Source organism: Notolabrus celidotus, chromosome 12, assembly GCF_009762535.1.
Source record: "Notolabrus celidotus isolate fNotCel1 chromosome 12, fNotCel1.pri, whole genome shotgun sequence".
NCBI lineage: Eukaryota > Metazoa > Chordata > Actinopteri > Labriformes > Labridae > Notolabrus > Notolabrus celidotus.
Window position 1 is genome coordinate 20,764,701 of NC_048283.1, and position 21,533 is coordinate 20,786,233.

The 21,533-nt window shown below is 37.2% G+C and overlaps 3 protein-coding genes across 5 annotated transcripts; 2 read left to right on the plus strand and 1 right to left on the minus strand.

The window, feature by feature from the left end:
- The first annotated feature begins 2,325 nt into the window (after positions 1-2,325).
- On the plus strand, positions 2,326-9,672 carry LOC117823301 (serum paraoxonase/arylesterase 2-like). Its single transcript, XM_034698445.1, has 9 exons — positions 2,326-2,491; positions 2,605-2,675; positions 2,758-2,813; positions 3,997-4,162; positions 4,572-4,698; positions 6,716-6,919; positions 7,013-7,094; positions 8,334-8,462; positions 8,571-9,672. The coding sequence occupies exons 1-9, from the start codon at positions 2,415-2,417 to the stop codon at positions 8,730-8,732; spliced, it is 1,074 nt and encodes a 357-aa protein (XP_034554336.1). The 5' UTR covers positions 2,326-2,414; the 3' UTR covers positions 8,733-9,672.
- Positions 9,673-11,321: 1,649 nt separating this feature from the next.
- Positions 11,322-15,089, plus strand: LOC117822266 (serum paraoxonase/arylesterase 2-like). 2 transcript variants are annotated; one of them, XM_034696900.1, is made up of 9 exons: positions 11,322-11,457; positions 11,675-11,742; positions 11,980-12,035; positions 12,260-12,425; positions 13,579-13,702; positions 13,782-13,982; positions 14,103-14,184; positions 14,590-14,718; positions 14,812-15,089. In XM_034696900.1, the coding sequence occupies exons 1-9, from the start codon at positions 11,375-11,377 to the stop codon at positions 14,971-14,973; spliced, it is 1,071 nt and encodes a 356-aa protein (XP_034552791.1). In that variant the 5' UTR covers positions 11,322-11,374; the 3' UTR covers positions 14,974-15,089. The 2 variants fall into 2 exon arrangements, with proteins under 2 accessions (XP_034552791.1, XP_034552792.1); XM_034696901.1 differs by lacking the exons at positions 11,980-12,035; positions 12,260-12,425.
- Positions 15,090-15,707: 618 nt separating this feature from the next.
- LOC117823117 (potassium channel subfamily K member 5-like) lies at positions 15,708-20,857 on the minus strand. Of its 2 annotated transcripts, none has more exons than XM_034698183.1 (5): positions 20,579-20,857; positions 19,814-19,925; positions 17,955-18,121; positions 17,672-17,840; positions 15,708-17,555 (listed from the first exon to the last, which is right to left on the minus strand). In XM_034698183.1, exons 1-5 carry the CDS (start codon positions 20,762-20,764, stop codon positions 16,651-16,653), a joined length of 1,539 nt encoding a protein of 512 aa, XP_034554074.1. In that variant the 5' UTR covers positions 20,765-20,857; the 3' UTR covers positions 15,708-16,650. The 2 variants fall into 2 exon arrangements, with proteins under 2 accessions (XP_034554074.1, XP_034554075.1); XM_034698184.1 differs by lacking the exon at positions 20,579-20,857 and adding an exon at positions 20,094-20,446.
- Between the last annotated feature and the right edge of the window lie 676 nt (positions 20,858-21,533).

Genomic DNA, 21,533 nt, shown 5'->3' on the forward strand with positions numbered 1-21,533 from the left:
GTTGCTGCATATGAAACAATGCCCTACACCAGGGTTTTGCCAGAGACTGCAGACCCCCATTGTCCTGGGGTGGTTGTGTTGTTCGATATTGCTTTGAGTTGAATGCAAGAACCAATAGCCCAATCCAAAAAACATTTCTTTTTTATTTATCAAACACTATAGGAAGCATAATTTTGTATTCAACAATGGATAAAACATGCAGTTTTAGATCATTCTAAATTCTGATAATGTTTTGAAAGGCAGATCGCGACCCTCCCACCAGTGTCTCGTGGCCAACCAGGGGGTCTTGACCCTCATGTTGGGAACCTCTGCCCTACACCAGGGGTTTCTAAACTTTTCAGCCCACGACCCCCAAAATATAGGTGCCAAAGACTTGTGACCCCCACTGTCCCTCAAAGTGATTTAATGTGGCTTCATTTAGCTGGTCTGCAGTTAATTAACCTACCTATATGAGCATGTGGCTGTGTTTCCTGTGCCTTTATGAATTAACCTACTACTACTGATGCTTTTGATAATTAACTGTTCACTAACCCTAAATTTAGGAGTCATCTGGAAAAAGAAAGACAGAAAACTCATTACATTTTCTATTTTCAAGATTTTATTTCAAGGTTAGCTACTCTTTTTGGCGATATTCTTTACTATAATGGGTAAAATGTTCTTATTTGAGATAACTTTAAAAAAATACATTCTGGAAGACATCTCACGACCCCCCTATTTGTGTCTCGCGAACCCCCAGGGGGTCCGGACCCCCATTTTGGGAACCTCTGCCCTACACTCCGAGGTTAATCCCAGACGTATTATAGAGGGGGGAAACTAACAGATTACAAGTGTGCTAACACACGAGAAATACTACTCGAGACACTCATCCTCTAGGACCTAAACCTGAACTGAATACAACAATGCTATAAAACTTATATATTAATGTATTGAGCACACTAAACCCAGAACTGTACTGCAGACAATTGAAACTGGCGCATTACAGCTGCTTGTGGATGGTATTTGGCTCTGGGTGAGGTGCCTCCCACCGTTTAGAGTCATGCCGTGTTCAGGTACTCCTCACATGTTGGAAATCTGAAACATTTACAAAATCCTTGCTCTCAAGTTGCCTTATCGGGGGTGTTTTCTGCATAAAGTTAATGTTTGTTATCTTTAATCTTGTAATGAACAGACACACATGCTGAGCTGCACAATCAGTGGAGTTTTAGGTTACAAACATTTCCTTATTACTAATTTGGAAATTCCAAGATTGTAAGTAATTATGCCATCAAGTTAGTGTTTTCGTAGACCTGTACTTGATGCAGAAATTTAGCAATCCTCAAAAAGCTAAATAGCAACGCTAGGAAGGCGCTGATAGAGATATTGAGACTTTTAAACGTAAACTAAAAACGTATTTATTCAGTCTGGCTTTTATGTAGGGTTTAACAATTTTATTACCTACCTTTTACTATAATATTGATTTAAATGTTGCTTTATTATTTTAGTAATTTTAACTGTTATCTTAATCTATTTTATGTATTCATTCATTTATTTATTTTATTTATCTACTCAGTTTTATTGATATTTTTAGCCTCAGTTTTATTTTTCAACTCTTATCCTTACCCTTTTAAAATCTATTTATTTTAACTATTTTTATTCTTAATTTTGATGCTTTAACTTATTTTAATTACACATATTTTATTTTTGGTGTGCATTGTCTCTATTTTATATTATGTTGTTCCTATTTTTAATTTGTATTACTACTATTTTTCTTATTATTATTAATATGTCTTGCCATTGTTTCATTTCTGCTTCTTTCTCGTTTTTCAATCGCTGTAAAGCACTTTGGGTTGCATTTGATTTGTATGAAAGGTGCTATATAAATAAAGCTTGATTGATTGATTGAGGAAGTGACAATAGAAATATTTGTTAACTCAACTCAACTATATTTATATAGCACATTTCATACATAAAAACATTCAGCCCAAAGTGCTTCACAGAATAATAGAGAGACAGAAAACAACAGCAATGGTAAAATTATAAAAGGCATGATTAAAATAAAATACTTAAAAATAAAATAAAATTAATATAGTACAAATAATCAAATGAGTAATAGAGGAAAGAAAAGTTCAAAATAAGGTAGCATTAACAGGATCAGATGAATACAATAAATAATTAAATAAATAATTCAATAAGATAAATAAATGTGAAAGCAATGATTCAAATAGTAATGATTAAAATAATAATTTAATAATGCATTCCAGGGCTAAAAATAAATGACCCCAAATGAAAAGCTAGATGTTACTGTTTTGATTCACGTTTCCTAATTTCCTATGTTCATGAAGGCAGCACCGGTCGCGCCCGCTCTGGCAGTCTGTCTGCTGCTGTAGTCAGACAGTTCAAAGCAGACGGTGAAATCTCTCCGTCGAGACTTCAAAATGGGAAAGTTAGTCTGGATATCGATTGTAATAGCTGCTCTTTCGGCGTTACTTGGAGAGAGGGTCGTCAACTTCAGGTAAGCAGAGGCAATGACTCTACTACCGTGAAAACAACTCTGCAGTGTTTTAGAGAAAGTGCTGTGGATGTCACCTGCCTTCATGTGACTTCTTGTGTTTAAAAACATTGCAGGAAAAGAGCCTTAGCTACACGGGAGCTCGTCAAGAATCACCTCCCGAACTGTGTCCTACTGAAAAATCTGGGTATGTATCGCTTAGAAGTAAAATGCATTCAAAACTTGCAGGGGGCGCAGTGAAAGTAACTGTGCAACTTTCCTATTTTCAGAGGATGGCTCCGAGGATATCACGATCCTTGCCAATGGGCTCGCCTTTATCAGCGCTGTAAGTATTTGAGTTGAGATGCAGCCAACATTTTGCATGTACTGATAAACAGCACATCATGCAAATGGCAAAACATGATCTGTTAATCGAAACACCCTAATGACCAGAATCTGCTTCTGTAAAACGCACTATGTTCAATGTTTTGGTCTCAGACCTATGCAACTAAACACAACTTGTAAAACAGAGAACAGAACATTTATTTATTTTAATTTAAAAGGACCATGCATTCAATAACACTTCTTTAAATATGCCAGAATTAGCCAAAAGGCTAGTTTACATCCGTAGTCCCTTGCCAGATGTTAAAAAGGCTCCCTAAAAAGATCAAAATTTAACAATAACAAAAAATAAAATAAAAATAAAAAGGGAGAGGAGATACCAAAACACAAACAAAAAAGAACAAAAAGAAGAAAGAAAGAAAAGTAAAGTACAAATAGCACCATACGATTTAAGATGACTAAAAGCTACATAAGGACATGATATGACCGTCTTTGAATAAGTGGCCATGGGCATAAAATGCATGGAGCAAGACAGTTAGGAAGCAGCAATAAGGAAATGTGAAGGAAGACACAAGCAGACAAAACAGGACAACATGTAACAGAGCTGTACACATTTGCATCAGACAATGACTATCAATCATTAAACTAGCTGCATACAATTCAAATGAAGCAACATATAGACTGAGTAACACATGTACACAACGAATAGACAACACAAGTAAGAGACAGCAAGTTAAAAATGGCATTCATACCATAATTATTCCTCTGCTGCATGTGACAACTTTCATCTTGATCGAGTAGTTTGATGTTTGTGTTTACTTGTATGTGTATTTCTGTGTAGGTGCATTAAGACTACAAATTAAAGTAGTTCTCCAAGTGTCAGTTCCCATACTTGGCCTACAAATGTGATCCTTCTTCTAATCTAATTTGAAAATGTTCAACATACATTAAACAAATGTATCTCCTACACTGATCTATTATGATTGAACAAAATGCCCTCTGCCCTCCTAAACTGCATGAACAGGTTTATCTGCTTCGTCTTGAAGTGCGCTTGTCCAGAAAAACAGAAAACTCATTTTCCTGTTAAAAGGTGGGGCATGTATTCACTGTAGGAATTGTGTCACGGTTTCGTGTGCAGTGTTTTTGATGCCTCGGTAATACGGTATGTATTTTTTTGATATACTTAGGGTCTGAAGTATCCTGGAATGCCAACCTCAGATCTGCCTGGAAAGATCTATGTTCTTGACATGAATGATCCCAATCCCATAAAGCCATCGGAGCTCCGCATGCCGAGAAACTTTGACCTGGAGTCATTTAACCCTCATGGCATCAGCGTATATGTCAATCCAATCGGTAAAAGAACACATATGGTTTCACACGGTACACACAAGTCTCTACAAGATGACACCTAGAGGGTTTAACTTTACTTCAACTGACATTTTAAATCTATGGTTTGTATGATTAGCTGTTTTTGCATAATACACCTGTTTGTGTGTGTGCATGTGTGCATGTGTGCATGTGTGCATGTCTATGCAGATAAACCTGTTATAATCCCAAAGGATATCCTCTAACTACAATGAATTTAGCAAAGTGTGTTACACCTTCTTGGGTGTAGGAGTTTATTGTTGATTTTGTTTCATTATACACACCACTGCTTAGGAAGCAAGTTGTCATATAATGCTTGTACCTTTTATCTTGAAGACAACCCATGACTCCCATTGACATTTTATATTTTTTCTTTGCATGTCCTTTTTCTTATTAGATGACACGATATATCTCTTTGTTGTAAATCACCCCGAACACAAAAGCCAGGTAGAGCTGTTCACATTCGTTGAGGATGACTTCTCGCTGGTGCATCTGAAAACCATCAAGCATGAACTCCTCTACAGGTGCAGTATATTTCATCAAGATATTTGGTCAATCAATCAGTCAATCAGTCAATCAATCAATCAATCAATCAATCAATCAATCAATCAATCAATCAATCAATCAATCAATCAATCAATCAACAAATAAATAAATAAATCAAACAATCACTCAATCAATCAACAAATCAATCAATCAATCAATCAAACAATCAAACAATTTCTCAATCAATCAAACAAACAAACAAACTCTATTTATATAGCACCTTTCATACAAATCAAATGCAACCCAAAGTGCTCCACTGGGATTGAAAACAAGAAAGAAGCAGAAATAAAATAATGGCAAGGCATATTAAAAAACAAAAATGGATTTAAATAGAGACTAATGCACACTGACAACAATAAGATATGTGTAATTAAAATATGTTAAAGCATCAAATTAATATTAAGATTACTAATAGTTAAAATAAATAAATTTAAAAAGGGTAAGGATAAGAGTTGAAATAAAATGAAGGCTAAAAATATCAATCAAACTGAGTCGATAAATAAAGAACAAAAACAAATAAACAGTTAAAATGAATAAAACAACGTTAAAAGCAATGTAATAGTAAAAAGTAAGTAATAAAAATGTTAAACCCTACATAAAAGCCAGACTGAATAATACTTTTTTAGTTTCAAACAAATTATTGGAGTCACAAAGTGGCCATTTTTCGCCTGATGTCACACTCGGGGTGCTGGTGTAATGCTGCACCGCTGATATCCAGATGTACAGATCATTTAAATTCAGTACTTTTCAAAACACAATGGATGAGAAGTGAAGATCCAGAGGGACAAAAATCAACAACACATTTGATAGTCATTGGCGACCAAGAGACAACAGCTAATGTCAACATATCACCTTTTTGCTGATAATAAAGGTGACATATTATGCAAAATAGCTTTTTAATGGTTCTCTACCTGAAATATGTGTCGCTGGCATGTCTACAACCCCCCCCCCCTAAAATGAAAAAAATCCATTCTGCCCCCGTTTTGATTTCTCCACCTTTCTGTAAATGTGTGCTGAAACGAGCCGTTTCAATTTTCAGTGTTTTTCATACGTCACAACGACATCCGATCTGTAACGGAAGTTAGAGCTCGGAGCTTGTTCAGCCCATAGACTGTATAAAATAATACTGAACTCCTCCTCCGTTTTTCATTCCCTGCACACATGTGTGCTAACAAGGAGCTTAGGAGGGAGGCATTCTAGTTGTAGGCTGTCTTAATAAACACAAAGGTCGGTTTTACTCCCCACGTCTGCAGATTTGAAGATCTAGTGGATGATTTTTATTTATCATGGATAAGTGCTAGCGCTAGTTAGCATAGCTACATATTGCCATTTAAACATATTTCCGGTAGAGAACCATTAAAAAGTCGATTTTGCATGATATGTCACCTGTAAGACATTTTAGTGAGCAAACTTTGCTTCTCCTACACTGTATCATTATCAAAGAGAAATTGAAATAGAGTAAGTGTTAAAGTAGCCCATAAAATTGGCAAGCTAGTGTGCTATTCTTTAATTTTAGGCAGACTTTTATTGTGAATCAATGTCAAACAGGAGTGCAAGCTAGGAAGCGTCTGAATTCCAATGTTGTTGTTTATTTCTGTCCCTCCGGTCTTGGATCAGTTGAAAAGTAGTGAAAGGGGCGCCGTTTGCCTATCGGTTTAAGCACGGGCCCCATGTACAGAGGCTATAGTCCTGTTGCAGTGGTTGCGGGTTCGACTCCGGGCTCAACTGTCCTGTCAAATAAAGGCTGAAAAATATAATTTAAAAAAAAGAAAGAAGAACAGTGAAATGATAATTTGTCAGAATCAATAACCTGGAACAAACTAGTACAACATCATGACAGCATTTGAAGTTCCCAGCAAGAAATCAAATAAAAAATTCCCCCATAGGCATATAATGATCATGCTTTTAAATGTTATGTCAATATTTATTCACCATGTCTTTTGTAATTTAAGTAGATATTACAAAAGTAAAATAAAATTCCACTTTTCTTTCCAGTGTAAACGACATCGTTGCAGTGGGAGTGGACTCTTTCTATGCAACCAATGATCGCTACTTCACCAGTGAATTCCTCAAAGGTGTAGTGGAGCCTTATCTGGGTCTGCCTTGGACTAATGTGGTGTACTACAGCCCTGAGGAAGTGAAAGTGGTCTCAGAAGGATATCACTTTGCAAATGGCATCAATATCTCACCAGACGAAAAGTAAGAATGAGGTGCAGGGCGCTATCCATATCATATGTTCATTGTTTTCTTCCGTGTGAACTCTATCATTTCTGTTTCTTTTCTTATTTAAAGGTACGTTTATGTGGCAGATCTATTTGATCACAATGTGCATGTGCTGGAGCGGAAAGAAGACAATGCACTGGCTTCTGTAAAGGTAACTAACTGTTCAATCAATCAATCTTTATTTGTATAGCGCCAAATCACAACAAACGTTATCTCAAGATGCTTTTACAAACAGAGCAGGTCTAGACTTTACTCAATGTTAAATTATTAACAAAGGCCCAACACCAAGACGGGATACGATCCAGTCCCCTCTTAAGACAGGACTTGATCTTGTCTTAGCTATACCACCACGAGCATTGCACCTCGCAGTATTTAGCTAGTTACAGCGGCTAGGAAAAACGTCTTTTTAACAGGCAGAAACCTCGAGCAGAACTAGACTCATGTTAGACAGCAATCTGCCTCGACTGAGTTTGGGTTGGAAAGAGTGATAGAGGAGAATGAGAGAGAGAGAGAGAGATAGTAATGAGACGGATAGTAGTAGTAGTAGTGGCAGGACGTCTACGGCAGTGACTCAGAGGAACCTACGAGACAATGGAGCTCAGGGATTGCAGAAAGGTCTATAGTTAGTAACTTTCAACGGGACAGCGAGAGTTAAAGTAAGTGATGGGGGGTTGAGTTAGGATCTCAGTGCATCAATGTGCCAGTTCCCCCGGCAATCTAAGCCTATAACAACATCATAACAAGATCTGGTCCAAACCTGAGCCCGCTCTAACTACAAGCTTTATCAAAAAGGGAAAGTTAAGCCTAATCTTAAAAGTAGAAAAGGTGTCGGCCTCCTGGACCCTGACTGGTAGATGATTCCAATGGAGAGGGGCCTGATAACTGAAGGTTCTACCTCCCATACTACTTTTAGAGACTTAAGGTACGACAAGCAGGCCTGCATGCTGGGAGTGTAGCATTCTAGAGGGGTATACTGTTCTAAATAAGTATACTGATTTATTGGACCATACCTTTAAGGCATCAATTTATCTTTATTTTAAGATTGAGATGTCGAATAAGCAATTGAAATTAATGCTTCACAGAATGAAGGGAGGGTATTAAATATGATGGTATAACTAATAATGATTTGATTAACTAAAGATCTGAACTTCTTTAGTACAATTAAGTTGAATAGTGCTTCCCAGATCTTTATGAAAATAACCTCCTTTATTTGTTTAAATAAGATAATGCACAGCTAGCACATGTTCTTCATGTAATGTTGATTTAATGACGTAAAAGTTGTTTACACAGACTCCAGACAGAAGGGAAAATAAGCACACAATCAGGTCATGCTGGCATTATATTTTAAGGTCTTTGCACTGACATAAAACTGTTTGCAACACCTCACCAGTCCGTGACTATCGGGTCACTCGGTGACAACATCGAAGTGGACCCTGAAACTGGAGACCTGTGGATAGGCTGCCACCCTAATGGATTGAAGGTTTTGATGTTTGACCCCAACGACCCACCTGGATCTGAGGTTTGACCATATCCAGTCTATTTCTCTGAACCTGCTCTTCTTTTCATAGTTTAAAAACCTATCTGTCCATTTACACTCTCTCATCTCTGTAAAACTCTGTCATCATAGGTCATCCGCATCCAGAACATTCACTCCGACCAGCCATTGGTGACCCAGGTTTACGCTGACGATGGCCATGTGATCATGGGCTCCTCTGTGGCAGCTTCCTACAATGGGAAATTGCTCATTGGCACTGTGTTCCATAAAGCTATGTGCTGTGATCTGAACTAGAGTTTAATAAGTTAATCAAAACACCTGCTAAAAATAGGAAATAAAGATCTGCCACTCAGGAAGGCTCTGAGTGGGATTTGAATGATGATAAACATAGATATTACAGCTCAAAATGCTGTACCAGACACAGGTACTAGAAGAAAAAAATGTAAGCTAGTGTAAGAGGCTTCAGATTCACTGGACTGAGCTGCAGGAAAATAGAAAGTTGGTATTTATCTCAGCTCTGGGTTGCAGCTGCAAATTTAAAAGTGGTGCAAACACTGAAGTTGTTAATCTGACAAGATACATGAATCTCTAAACAAAAGTTATAGATTAATTTTCTATTAGCATATCTTCCATTTGGGCTTGGAAAGTATGATATATACGTAGGTGAAAACTGGAAAAAGGTTTTATTTTTGCAGATATAAAGACAATGTGAAAATTTAAGGATTGGCTTGAAGAGCTTTAATTGTTGCAGAAGGGAACAGAAAAGAATAAAAAAGACATGATTCAAGAACGTGGACAGGGTTTTGTTCAACTCAATGTTATATAGGAGTACGGTGTTTTAAGCAGGCTGGTTGAAGGAAGGTGATGGTGTTATTATTGAAGTGGTTTACAAAGGGGTGCCATAGATCCAATCAGGATTTGTCTTCACACCTTATCAATAGAATTTTTTTTTTCTTCCCTGAAATATTTGTTATGAAACAGCATTTACAAGGGAAGAGTGGAAGGGAGTAGTTGTTTGCTTCAGTTTAGTAAATCTGTCTGTTACACAATGTTTTTGACCAAACATGTAAACCCTGATGTGATTGTTTTTTGTTAATCAATACTTTTTCTGGGTCACCTGATAAAGGATATATTTAAACATGCACTGTTCGGATTTGTTTTTACATGTTTAAAGTTCAAGTTAGAAATCACCATTCTAGATTTGTGATCTTCAATAAAACTGTGAAAAATGTCATGCTGGCTGTAGTTTGTCCTGTAGCCCATTCCAGATGAATGACTGAACAAAATCCCTGCATACCGATCTTGTGCTCATGAAAGACTGGATTTCCACACTTGGCTAACATGTCTGTAAATCAAGTTATACAAGTTGGATTTTGTTTTTGTGGCCACAAGAACTTCTTGTCTGTCTGGCTCTCTGCCATTATTCCTTACCCTCTTCACACCTCTCAGAATTAACAGGACAGTATTCATATAATTCAAATGAAGTCCTAACTGGCTTACTATCACATGTTTCTTTAAGTCAGTTGTTTGTCATGTTTTTATTTATCCCTACTTGTTGACTATGCTAAGGTGTGGTTAAACCCATTGAGTGTGATGTGAAACAACCAAATCATACCACGGTCAATATCTGCTGCTGACAGAGAAGTTTTAATTGAAGTCAATGTTATGCTAATTCAAAACATCCACAATATAATCCACATGATACAGGTGCATCTCAATAAACTAGAATATAATGAATAAGTTCTTTTTTTAGTGTAGTTCTTAAAATCTTACTGCCATGTATGTTTTTGAGATGCAAAATTAAATATGTCAAGCCCATTATGATAATTAAATTAATTAACAAGAAATCCAGTGTCTCAAATATTAAGATATTGTCCTCAAAGTGCTCAAGAAAATTATCTAAAATACATAAATGTCCACCTTCTGAAAGTCTGTACACAATGTGCTTCAGTTAGTGCTCCTTTACCAAAAACTACTGCATGAATGTGGCATGGCCTGGCATGGAGGCGATCAGTCTGTGGCACTGTTGAGGTGCTATTGAAGCCCAAGTTGCTTTGATAGTGTCCTTCAGCTTCAGCTGTATTTTTGGGTCTGGTGTTTCTCATCTTCCTCTTGACAACCTAAATATGATAGATTCTCTGTGGGATTCAGGTCAAGATGAAGTTGGCTGGCCAATGAAACAGGATACCATTTGGTAGTAGTTTTAGCATTGTGCGCAGGTGCTATGCCTCCATAAAGCTTGTCAGCAGATGGAAGCATGTGGCTCAATTGGATGGCGCCATTGGATGATTGGCGGTTCAATCCCAGCTCATGCAGTCACATGCTGAGTCATCCTCAGGCAAACCACTGAACCCCAAATTCCCAATGACACAGTCGGTGTGTGTGAACAAGTTTGAACAAGATTAGTGAATACCAATGGTCCCTTACTATAGCAGCCTCTGGCATCAGTGTGTGAAATATGTGTGAATAAGTGAATGATCTTCCATGCCTTACTCTCCTTCAGGAGGTGATGATCGTCTCCTGGTCTATTGTCAAGTCATCAGTCTTCCTCATGCTTGTGGTTGCCTGTACTGGACTATACCAAGAGATATTTAGTATTTTTCTGTTCAAATAAAGATTTACTAAAACATATTTGAATAACAATAATTTCATATTTTGAGATATTTTTTAGCTTTTTAGTCACAATTACCAACATTAAAATAAAAAAAATCTTGAATGATTTTAATTTACATGCAATGAGTCTAGAATATATTACATTTTTACTTTCTTAAACAGAAAATAATGAACTTTTCATGTTATTCTCATTATTTTTGATGCACCTTAATTATCTAGCAGAAAATAAAGGTAGAGGCAATCTGGCTCCATCTATGTTGAATCTCTGTAAATGCATCCAGGAAGTGTTCCTTGGTAACCATGTGGTTAACCTTTGATTTTTAATGGCTGCCATGAGGAAAGCACTGGTTGCAGCTCTTGTTGCTGCTGTTGCAGCTTTTATTGGACTCAGACTCCTAAAATTAAAGTAAGTATCTGAAGGAGCAAATTAGATGCCAAATAAGGAGGAATAGTAGATGTTAACCTGTTTGCCTTTACAAGTTGAGATGTATTGTATACAACAACAAAGTAAAAGATCAATATCTGTGTGAAGGAAGTGAAGACTTCATGACTTCATGGTCCAGTAGACTTGCTGGTCCTGGTCTTGTTGTGCAGTCAAAGGCTTTGTGATGTTTGATTTTCAGGGAGATCACCCTTGCTTCCAGAGAAGTGACTGTGAAACACCTCAATTGTCAACATCTGAAGAATATAGGTAGGCACTCTTGCCTTTGGGTACATGTCAGTGAGTTCATTTTGGGGTTTTCTTCGTCAAAAAAGTCATTTGATTGAAACACTTTTTGAACTTTGATCGTTAATATTTAAAATGTAATCACAACAAGAGTTTGAAGTCCAGTTTTCTAACAGTGGGTCAAGTGTCAGTAGTGCTTTTATGGTAGGGACGTAGAATTAAGAAGTAAAGGTATAACAACTTGTACTTTGCCATGTACAGAATATGGATCGGAGGATATCACAATACTAAAAGACGGACTTGCCTTCATAAGCACAGTATGTTTTTTTACATTCGAGCATACACATACTTTTTTTCCAATGTGTTTATGCATTTTCCATGAATAATCCTCCTTTCTCTATTAAATTATAGACTAGTACTTTTAATTCCTCATGACTACTAATGTTTGTAGTTAACATCATTCAGGAAATTATATTTGTGTGATAAATAAAGCAAGATGAATCCCATCACATACATCTTACATACTGTGTTTTCCACTCAGGGGTTAAAATACCCTGGAGTACCTTCATTCTCTGATGAACCTGGAAAGTTGTACATTTTGGATCTGCTGCATCCAAAACCAAATCCAGTGGAGCTACAAATCAAAGGAGAGCTGGACCTCAGCTCTTTTAACCCTCATGGCATCAGTGTGTACACTGATGAAGCAGGTAGAGTACAAATCAAGTGCAAAAACCGTGAAAAGAAAACAGCTTCTAAGCATAATAATCATCCCTGTGTGAAAATAACTGCTCATTTCAACATTGATTAAAAACTGCTGATGTGTTCACATATTTAAATTTTCAAAGGCTGATTCAGGAACTGTGGGTTAAGCTTGTATACTGAGTCTAGTTGGTGAATGGTGCCAAAAAATTTTAACAAAGTTACAAAAATTGCAGAAGTTGCAAAAAATTCTTTGCATCAAAAAATACTTTTTGGACGCCTTTAAAAATAAATAAATAAATAAGAAACCCTACATACAGTATACTATGAAAGGTAACCCCTAAGGTCAAATGCAGTGATAAGGTGATTTACTCTTGAGCGCACAAGTTAAAATTCTTGTGGCAATGATTCCACTTACAGTTAATTAACATCTGCACAATATAATAACACACAAGATTAAAAAAAAAATAGTATTTATCTGAAATAAATCATTGTTTAAGAATACTTCAAATGTACATAAAAGTCATTTTGCGGTTATTTACTTCATACACTTTCCTGCATTTCACATTTAACAAATTTACTTCAGTAGATTCTCCTTACAGAAGGTTTTAGAGGCAGGGGTGGAGTTTGAATTTGCTTTACACATACCAGAGCGTGACAGGAATGCAGTGTGTGATGCAATGTTTTTTGTTTGTCACTGGAGATTATTTACTACCATGCCACACCTTTCTTAAATTAGCAAAAAATGCCAATTCAACACTTTTTTTGATGATGTTTCACATGTGAAGATTGAAAACACAGGGGAGGCTTATACTGTGAAGCAGGGATCACTATAAACTCATCCCAACAGATGGTTTTGACTATTCCTAAAAAGAATGCACACTTCAACACCTGACTTGTTCCAGAGTGTGAATCATACATGACAAACAGTGCTGATATCTAATGTATTCCATGTTTAAGTAATAAATAAATAAATAAATAAATGGTATGCAAGTATAGATAGCTCAAGTTTAAACTTTGACTTAAACATTTTGAAGAGCAATGTTACTCTTACTTCAGGTGAAAAATGTGTATGATGTTTTTATTCTAAAGGTTGAATATGAAAATAATGCTAATCATAATTAGTAATGAATAATAAGTATACTGCTGCTTGTTTTCCAGATGACTCTGTGTACCTGTTTGTGGTCAATCACCCTCAGCACAAAAGCCAAATAGAGATCTTTCATTTTATTGAGGAGAACACACTTGTGCACCTGAAAACAATCACCCACCCCCTTCTCCACAGGTAAGTACAGTACGATTTAAACTTCAGTGTCTTTAAACTCCACCTGTTTTCTTTTCTTCTTCTATTCTTTGTCTTTCAGTGTGAATGACATTGTCGCCGTCGGAGTAGAGAGCTTCTATGCCACAAATGATCACTCCTTTCCCAATGATGTGCTTCACTTTCTGACCATCGTCCTGGGTTTTCCATGGTGTGATGTGGTGTACTACAGTCCAAAGGAAGTGAGGGTGGCAGCCAACAGCTTCATGTCTGCAAACGGCATCAACATTTCTCCTGACAAACGGTGAACCTCACTTCATCTCAGTCATGCACATTCATTTTTAAAAACTGTATGAATTACCACAGACAACACATTTGCAATGAAATGCTGAATTAATACAACAGGAATTCTCTTTTTTTGCAGGTACATTTATGTTTCTGATATCATAGATCATGACATAGATGTTTTTGAGAGAAAAGAAGGAGAACAACTGACATTTATAAAGGTAAAGCAGTGTGGTCTTATTTCCTGACCTCAGACAAAATATGAAATTAAATGATTTGTTGCCAGTTAGCTAAGCCAATCATACAGTAACCAACTTGTACATCCTGAAATTCTTCAAGTTAATAAGTGAACATCAACATTTTCCAAGGTGTATATTGTAAGATTTGACAGAGCCAGATGAGAACTGCCTCTGTTTTGGGGTTTTCTGCTAGCTGTAGCTTTATATTTACAGTAAAGATGTGACAGAGGTATTGATCCTTTCATCTTTCTCTTGATACAAAAACAAAAAGGCAATGCATACTAACAAAAATGACAAACTACTTTTAACGTCACATTTCCAGGGCTTTTTCCAGAACTAGAGTAAATCTACAGTAGTTTAATTTGTGTATGTGATGTATCCATCTAGTCTGTAGCTGTGGGGTCTCTCTGTGATAACATCGAGGTGGACCACAGGACAGGTGACTTATGGCTGGGTTGTCATCCAAATGGCATGAAGCTGGCCGGCTTTAACTCTGAAGATCCTCCTGGCTCAGAGGTCAGTGGTTTTGTTGCATCTTTTTAAAACTGATATCTTACATGAGCATTGTTATCTAAATGTGTTTGTTACTTTTATATGTGTTTCCTCTAGGTCATCCTGATCAAGAACATTCACTCGGAGCAGCCTGTGGTGAGCCAGGAGTACGCTGATAATGGACACGAGCTCATGGCCTCCAGTGTAGCAGCCCCCTTCGAGGGAAAGCTGCTGATTGGCAGTGTTTTCCAAAAAGCCTTGTACTGTAAATTGAAGTAATCTGTGCATTCTTTAGCTATGATTATACATGATTATCTGTTTTCAAACAGAAATGTTGTCAAGAATCACAAAATTAAAGCCTGGATTTTCCATTTTCAAAAAAAAAAGATTAATCACCCAATGTGGTTCATTGAGTTTGGCTAATGCATGAAAAAGGTGAATAAAATGGTCATTTTAAAGCAGGAGCACTTTACAGTACAGTCATAGTTCATATGGGGTAGTGTATTTAAAAAGTGTTAATGCCTTACACTTCACACTTCTATATAACAGCCAACTGTTTAATACATGTTCAGACTGATATTGCAACTAGATTCTTACTGTTGATGTCATAACTTCTAATATTTTCTTTTTAGCCACTAGGTAGAGTGCTATTTTAACTACCTATCCATCACCAGCTACACAGTGAAGTTTCTCCCTTCAGTTTGTGATTGTTGGTCTCTGTACAGTCTTAGAGGCCCAATCTCAATGTCCACACTCACACACTCACTGACTATGAGGCACGTTCCCACTTAGTCCATGAGGCTAGGGATGTCTCACTGTCAAACCTTCAAGTGTGTGAGGAATCTCTTACAGACTCTTTGAGCCCTTTATGCCCCCTGTCCATAATTGGGCATTTTTGCAGACTTAGCGAAAGGTAATTACCCATAGTTCATAGCATTGTGACATGAAACACGGGATTCCCAGGGGAAGCCAGCGAGCATTGAAGGGTAAACAAACACCATAACAGGAAATTTAAAAAAGAGAGATAGTAAACAAGAAGCAGGAAGATGCAACCAATGTTGCGTTACAAAGTAGTTTGCCTGTAAGTATACATTTAGAAAACAGCCTTAATCAGCCTAAATATTAATCTACCCACATATACAGCATAATTTATGTATTTAGCCTATAGTTATATATTTATATTATAAATCATATTTTAAATTGTATGGTTAAGCATTCTGTACGGTCAAAGCCTGGATCACATGGCAGTCAGTCCGTCCCTGAAGCGCCTTGAATTTGAGGAAAGTAAAAATTGTGCAATAAAAATTCCTCATGCCGCTAAGGTGATCTCCATGACGTCATGCAGGTTATGGGAGAAATGGCAAAATACTGTCCCATTTCCAGTTATACAGTTTTGAGCCCTTACAGCCTCCTGCCCTGAATGACTTTCCAGGTGACGTTAATTAAGTAAAGAAGGGCTCAGGGCTTAGGGAGGACATTGAGATTGGGCCAGTGTCCTATGAAGTCTTAAAGGTGTTCTAAAGGTGTATTTATGGCACCTATAGAATCCAGTTCAGACCCTTTTTACTACCCCCTGTTGGACAGGAGATGAACAATGGGAGTGGATTTGTGTCACAGTGGAAATTAGGCAAAGAAAAAAAAAAGGTGCCACTAGTTTACCCATCTTTGCACATGAGCAAATTTAAAGAACCTGATCTTAAGGAATTCAGCCAAATGTTGGGCGTTTGTACATTTTTGTTCAGGTTAGATGCTTATTTATTACATTCAGGCATCATTAAATCATCAGGGAATTTCATGATTAGATAATACAAGTATCATTTTCTCTAAACTCTCTTTGTTCCTTAATAATTTACAGTAATAACAACACTTTTAATTAAAATAACACAGCCTGACTGGTGCCAACATTTCATTAAGGTGAAGAAATGTTTAAAGTAGTTCTTTCACCCTTTCTCTTCTTTAATGTCTCTCTTCAACCTTTGATATTGTAAATCTTGTCCCACCACCGTCAGGATGCTGCACGCTTTCTTCTTCTGCTGCAGCTTTATCAGGTAATGTGACATCTAAACTTTCAGTTTCAGGCAAAAACACAGAACCGTCCTTGTTCTCATCTTGATCCATCCTCACACCCTCTGCAGGATCAGGATATTTGTTGCTTTCTTGTTCTAGCACATCCACATCTTTTTGTTCATCTTTGTCCACTTTAGCCTTTGGATTAATAAACACGTCACTGATACTGATCATGCTTTTTTGCTGAGGCGGGCTAGGTTCATCAGGTAATGTGACATGTATACCTTCTGTTTCAAACAAAAACACAGAACCGTTCTTGTTCTCATCTTGATCCATCCTCACACCCTCTGCAGGATCAGGATCTTTGTTGCTTTCTTGTTCTGGCACACCCACATCCTTTTGTCCGTCTTTGTCCACTTTAGCCTTTGCGTTAATGAACACGTCACTGATACTGATCAAGCGCTTGTGCCGAGGCGAGTGCTCCAAGGTCTGGATGTTGTGGCCCAAGATGTCGCTGCAGCTCTTGGAACGATTTATATTTTCATCAGGCTTTCTTTTTTGTGCTGAGGCTCCAATCTCCCTGATGATCGTGCTGTAATCGGCATCCTCTGGGAAGTCAAAGATGTCAATACAGGTTGGTTTTATATCCAGATTTGGCTTGTCCTCCACAGATGGGGGATCCTCATCAAAGGGGTGTCTGTGCTTGTGTCTTTTCTTCTTAAACACCTTGTGAGCTTCCACAACCATGTGGACATTCCAGCTGAAGAAGAGAGACAGCCAGGCCAGACCCATGTAGATCCACAACTCTGCAAACACTCGGTACAGTCTTGGGTAGTCTATGTTTGGATTTACCCCTGAAACGAGAGTCCATGCACAGACATGACTATTACAAGAATACTTATATAACAGAGAAACATTGGAGTAAGATAAAAAAAAAAAAGAGTTAAGACATGCCGTAAATAAAACCTACCTGCCACATAATCTCCAAAACCAACCGTTGTGAGAGTGATGAAAGAGTAGTAGAGGCCTTCCAGGTAGCTCCATCCTTCCACAGACATGAAAACTAACGGAGGAAACAACAGGTGCACAAACAGCCCCCATAACAGGAACAATGCTGTGCAGATTAATTGGACCCTTTTCTGACAGGAGGGAAACAAACAACATCAGCATGTTATATTCACACAACTTGATGGAGTCACACTAATGTAAAATATTTAGAAAGACAACACAACGTTTAAAGAGATCCCTCTTACCACTGTGACGCCCTTACGGATCAGAATCCCAGACAGACGTTTGGCTCGGTCTCCAAAGAAAGAACCAAGCTGACTGATCCAAACAAGACACAGAGGGATCCCACACAGACCATACAGGATGCAGAAAATACGGCCGCCTTGAGTCTTGGGAGCAACATTACCAAAACCTGCCAGGTTGAGAATGAGAGAGAGAGAGAGAGAGAGAGATTGTGGAACAACAATGCAAGGTATTTATGGCAGATGGCTCTCTAACATGAGTCTGGTTCTGCTCAAGGTTTCTGCCTGTTAAAATTAAGTTTTTCCTTGCCGCTGTAACTAGCTAAATACTTTGAGGTGCAATGCCCATGGTGGATTAAGATGAGATAAGACTGAATCCTGTCTTTAGAGGGGACTTGATCTTATCCTGTCTTGATGTTGGGTCTTTGTTCATTAAAAGCGTCCCGAGTTGTGATTTGGCGCTATACAAATCAAGATTGACTAATTGATTGAAGGTATGAGAAATAAGTAGGTTTATACATATGCTCTTTTGGCCTTATGAATGGTGAGTGTCCCATAATTATTTTGTTTTTAAGCTGGGATAGCATATTTTAGGCTTTCCTTCCTGATTTTATGATCTGAAAATTATTAAATATGTTTTTATTTTATGACATGTCTTGCATTTATCTTTAGCAGACAAGACTACTGTAAAGGTGTCTTTACAGGACTCCCTAAGAAGTCCACCAGACGACTGCAGCTCATACAGAATGCTGCTGCTCGAGTCCTAACAAGGACCAACAAAGTAGACCACATCACTCCAGTTCTTCGATCTCTACACTGGCTTCCTGTCTGTCAGAGAATAGATTTTAAAATCCTACTGATGATTTATAAAGCACTGAATGGTTTTTGCCCAAAATACATTGCTGATCTGCTACTACTTTATGAACCACCTCGACCTCTGAGGTCATCAGGTACTGGTCTGCTTTCAGTCCCTAGAGTCAGAACGAAACATGGTGAAGCAGCGTTTAGTCATTATGCACCACATATCTGGAACACACTCCCTGAAAGCTGTAGGTCCGCTCCAACTCTCACCTCTTTTAAATCCAAGATTAAGACTTTTTTATTTGCCACTGCCTTCCTATCTTAGCTTATTTTAACTCACTTTAAATGCAATTTTTTAATTTACTTTTAATATTTTTCTAATTTTCCTTTTCGTTTCTGTTTTATTATATTTGTCATTTTAATTATGTTATTTTATGCCTGTCTGAATGTTTCCAATGCTTTTAATGTTTTAATGTAAAGCACATTGAGTTGCCCTCGTATATGAAATGTGCTGTACAAATAAAGCTGCCTTGCCTTGCCTTGCCTATTGTGAAGTAAATCACTTCATTATAAAACGTAAATAAAAAAGTGCTAAGAGTTAGTTACAATAACATCCCTTTTAATGAATGGCTGGGAGAAATTACCACAATAGCCAATAATGAAAAACTCATTCTTAAATTAAACAACAGACATGACATATTTTTGGACATATCCCTTCATGAATACAATATCAAATAGCTAACTTTGCCATGTTTCCGATTGTAATAGGAGTATGTGAGCAGGCTAATCACAATGCACTGATCGCAGTGCTTTCCCTGTGAAGATTTAGTGTTTTTATTGCTTTTTGTTGTGTATTGTTTTTGCCTTTCTTCTGTCAATGGCCTTACACCTTCTTTTTATGTGAAAATGTATTTTGTTTCTGTATTATTGGGGTATTTTGTTTTTTCTTTTGAATTTGGTGTTACCTGTTTTGAAAACAATAAAAGGTGAATTATAGGCTAGGCTATATATATTTTTAAAGTTAGTTCCAGATAGGCCTAATCTGTCGATCTCATACATACCTATGGTGGTGACAATGGTGGAAGCAAAGATGACAGAGTTAACCCAGTCCCATGTGTTTCGATGGATTTCTCCGGTAATGGTCACACCTTGGCCTGCGGCTTCCGACACTACCTGCGAGGGTACACAGAAAATCTGTCTCAACGAAATCAGTTCACACATTCTTGCCACCACTTTCATGACTAAATACTTATGAAAAAGAGCACGGAAAACTTTCATATCGTAGCTTTATTTAATGTTGTGAAAAGTTACAGGTAAAGCAGCCATTACAAAGGAACACACCTTACGCAAATATTCATGTGGGAAGGGGAACATGCTCCGTCATGCTCGGTACACCAGTTTTGAACATTTTAAATGCTTACTTTCTTGTAGCATATGTACAATTCAACTTCAACTTTTCGGTGTTTTTTACTGTGACACGGTGTAGGCTACTTCAGCCAGATTGATGCCTGTTTACTGTATGGCTACCTGAGAGCTAGAAAAACAGGTTCCCAGGTGTATTGCCGTGTTAAAAGATAGCAAAACTTCAAGTAAAGTTAAGTAGCTTAAAGATAATACTGTTATAGAAATACACTGTAATGAAACAGTTCATAACTTTTATCTAGGAACTTGTGACATTAACGTGAGCTTTATTGTCCGCTGTTTTACTCACTTGAGGCAAATGTAAGTAGAAAATACAATTCATCTTTAACACCCATGTTTTTTGGGGGTTTTTTTGTATCTGTGAGACGATTAGAATCAGATAGACCTATAGATAGGCTTCATACCTCCAAAATCTCATCCAGACCTTCTTTGGTTAAGCAGTCATATTTCTTCAAAATGTTGTCCTTTTGCAGGATGTATTTGTCTCTGGCTGATTTCCAGTTGGGCTCCTCAAGGATCTGAAATAACGCGGCACCGATCGATAGGTAGAAAATAATACAAGAAGTTAGAAATGGACCCGCATCAGCCATATTAAAGGCATATTAAAGACAGACAAGTTGATGTTAAAGCGAAGAGCTCAAGCTCCCACTGAGGGCTGTCGTTGTCCTACCCGCAGAGGAGTGCTCTCTTCCTGGTCAAACACAATGGGACACACTGCTCCCACTGAGGGTTGATATCAGCTCCATTGTTCAGTTCCATTAATCATATCAGCAGTAACAATTTCACATCTATCTATCTATCTATCTATCTATCTATCTATCTATCTATCTATCTATCTATCTATCTATCTATCTATCTATCTATCTATCTATCTATCTATCTATCTATCTATGTTTTTATTATTTTTCAGGCAGTATCACTGACAGGTTTTAATTTTTTTTCTTCTTTTACTTTTTTCTATTTTTCTATTTCTGATCTTTTAATTGTTTTAATCTTTTATTTTTGGTTTGTTTTAGTCTTCCAAAATTGTTTTGTCTTAACCACTTTTCTTAATCATTTTCATCTGACTTTGTGTCATTTCATTTTTTCTGTTTTTTCCATTGACTTCCTTTCATTTCTCTTTTATTGTCTTTTAGTTTCTTTCATATTCTTAAAGCACTTTGTAACCCTGTTTTGAAAAGTGCCATATAAATAAAGACTATCTGTCTGTCTGTCTGTCTGTCTGTCTGTCTGTCTGTCTGTCTATCTATCTATCTATCTATCTATCTATCTATCTATCTATCTATCTATCTATCTATCTATCTATCTATCTATCTATCTATCTATCATGGTTACTGATACCTGCATAAAGTAATTATG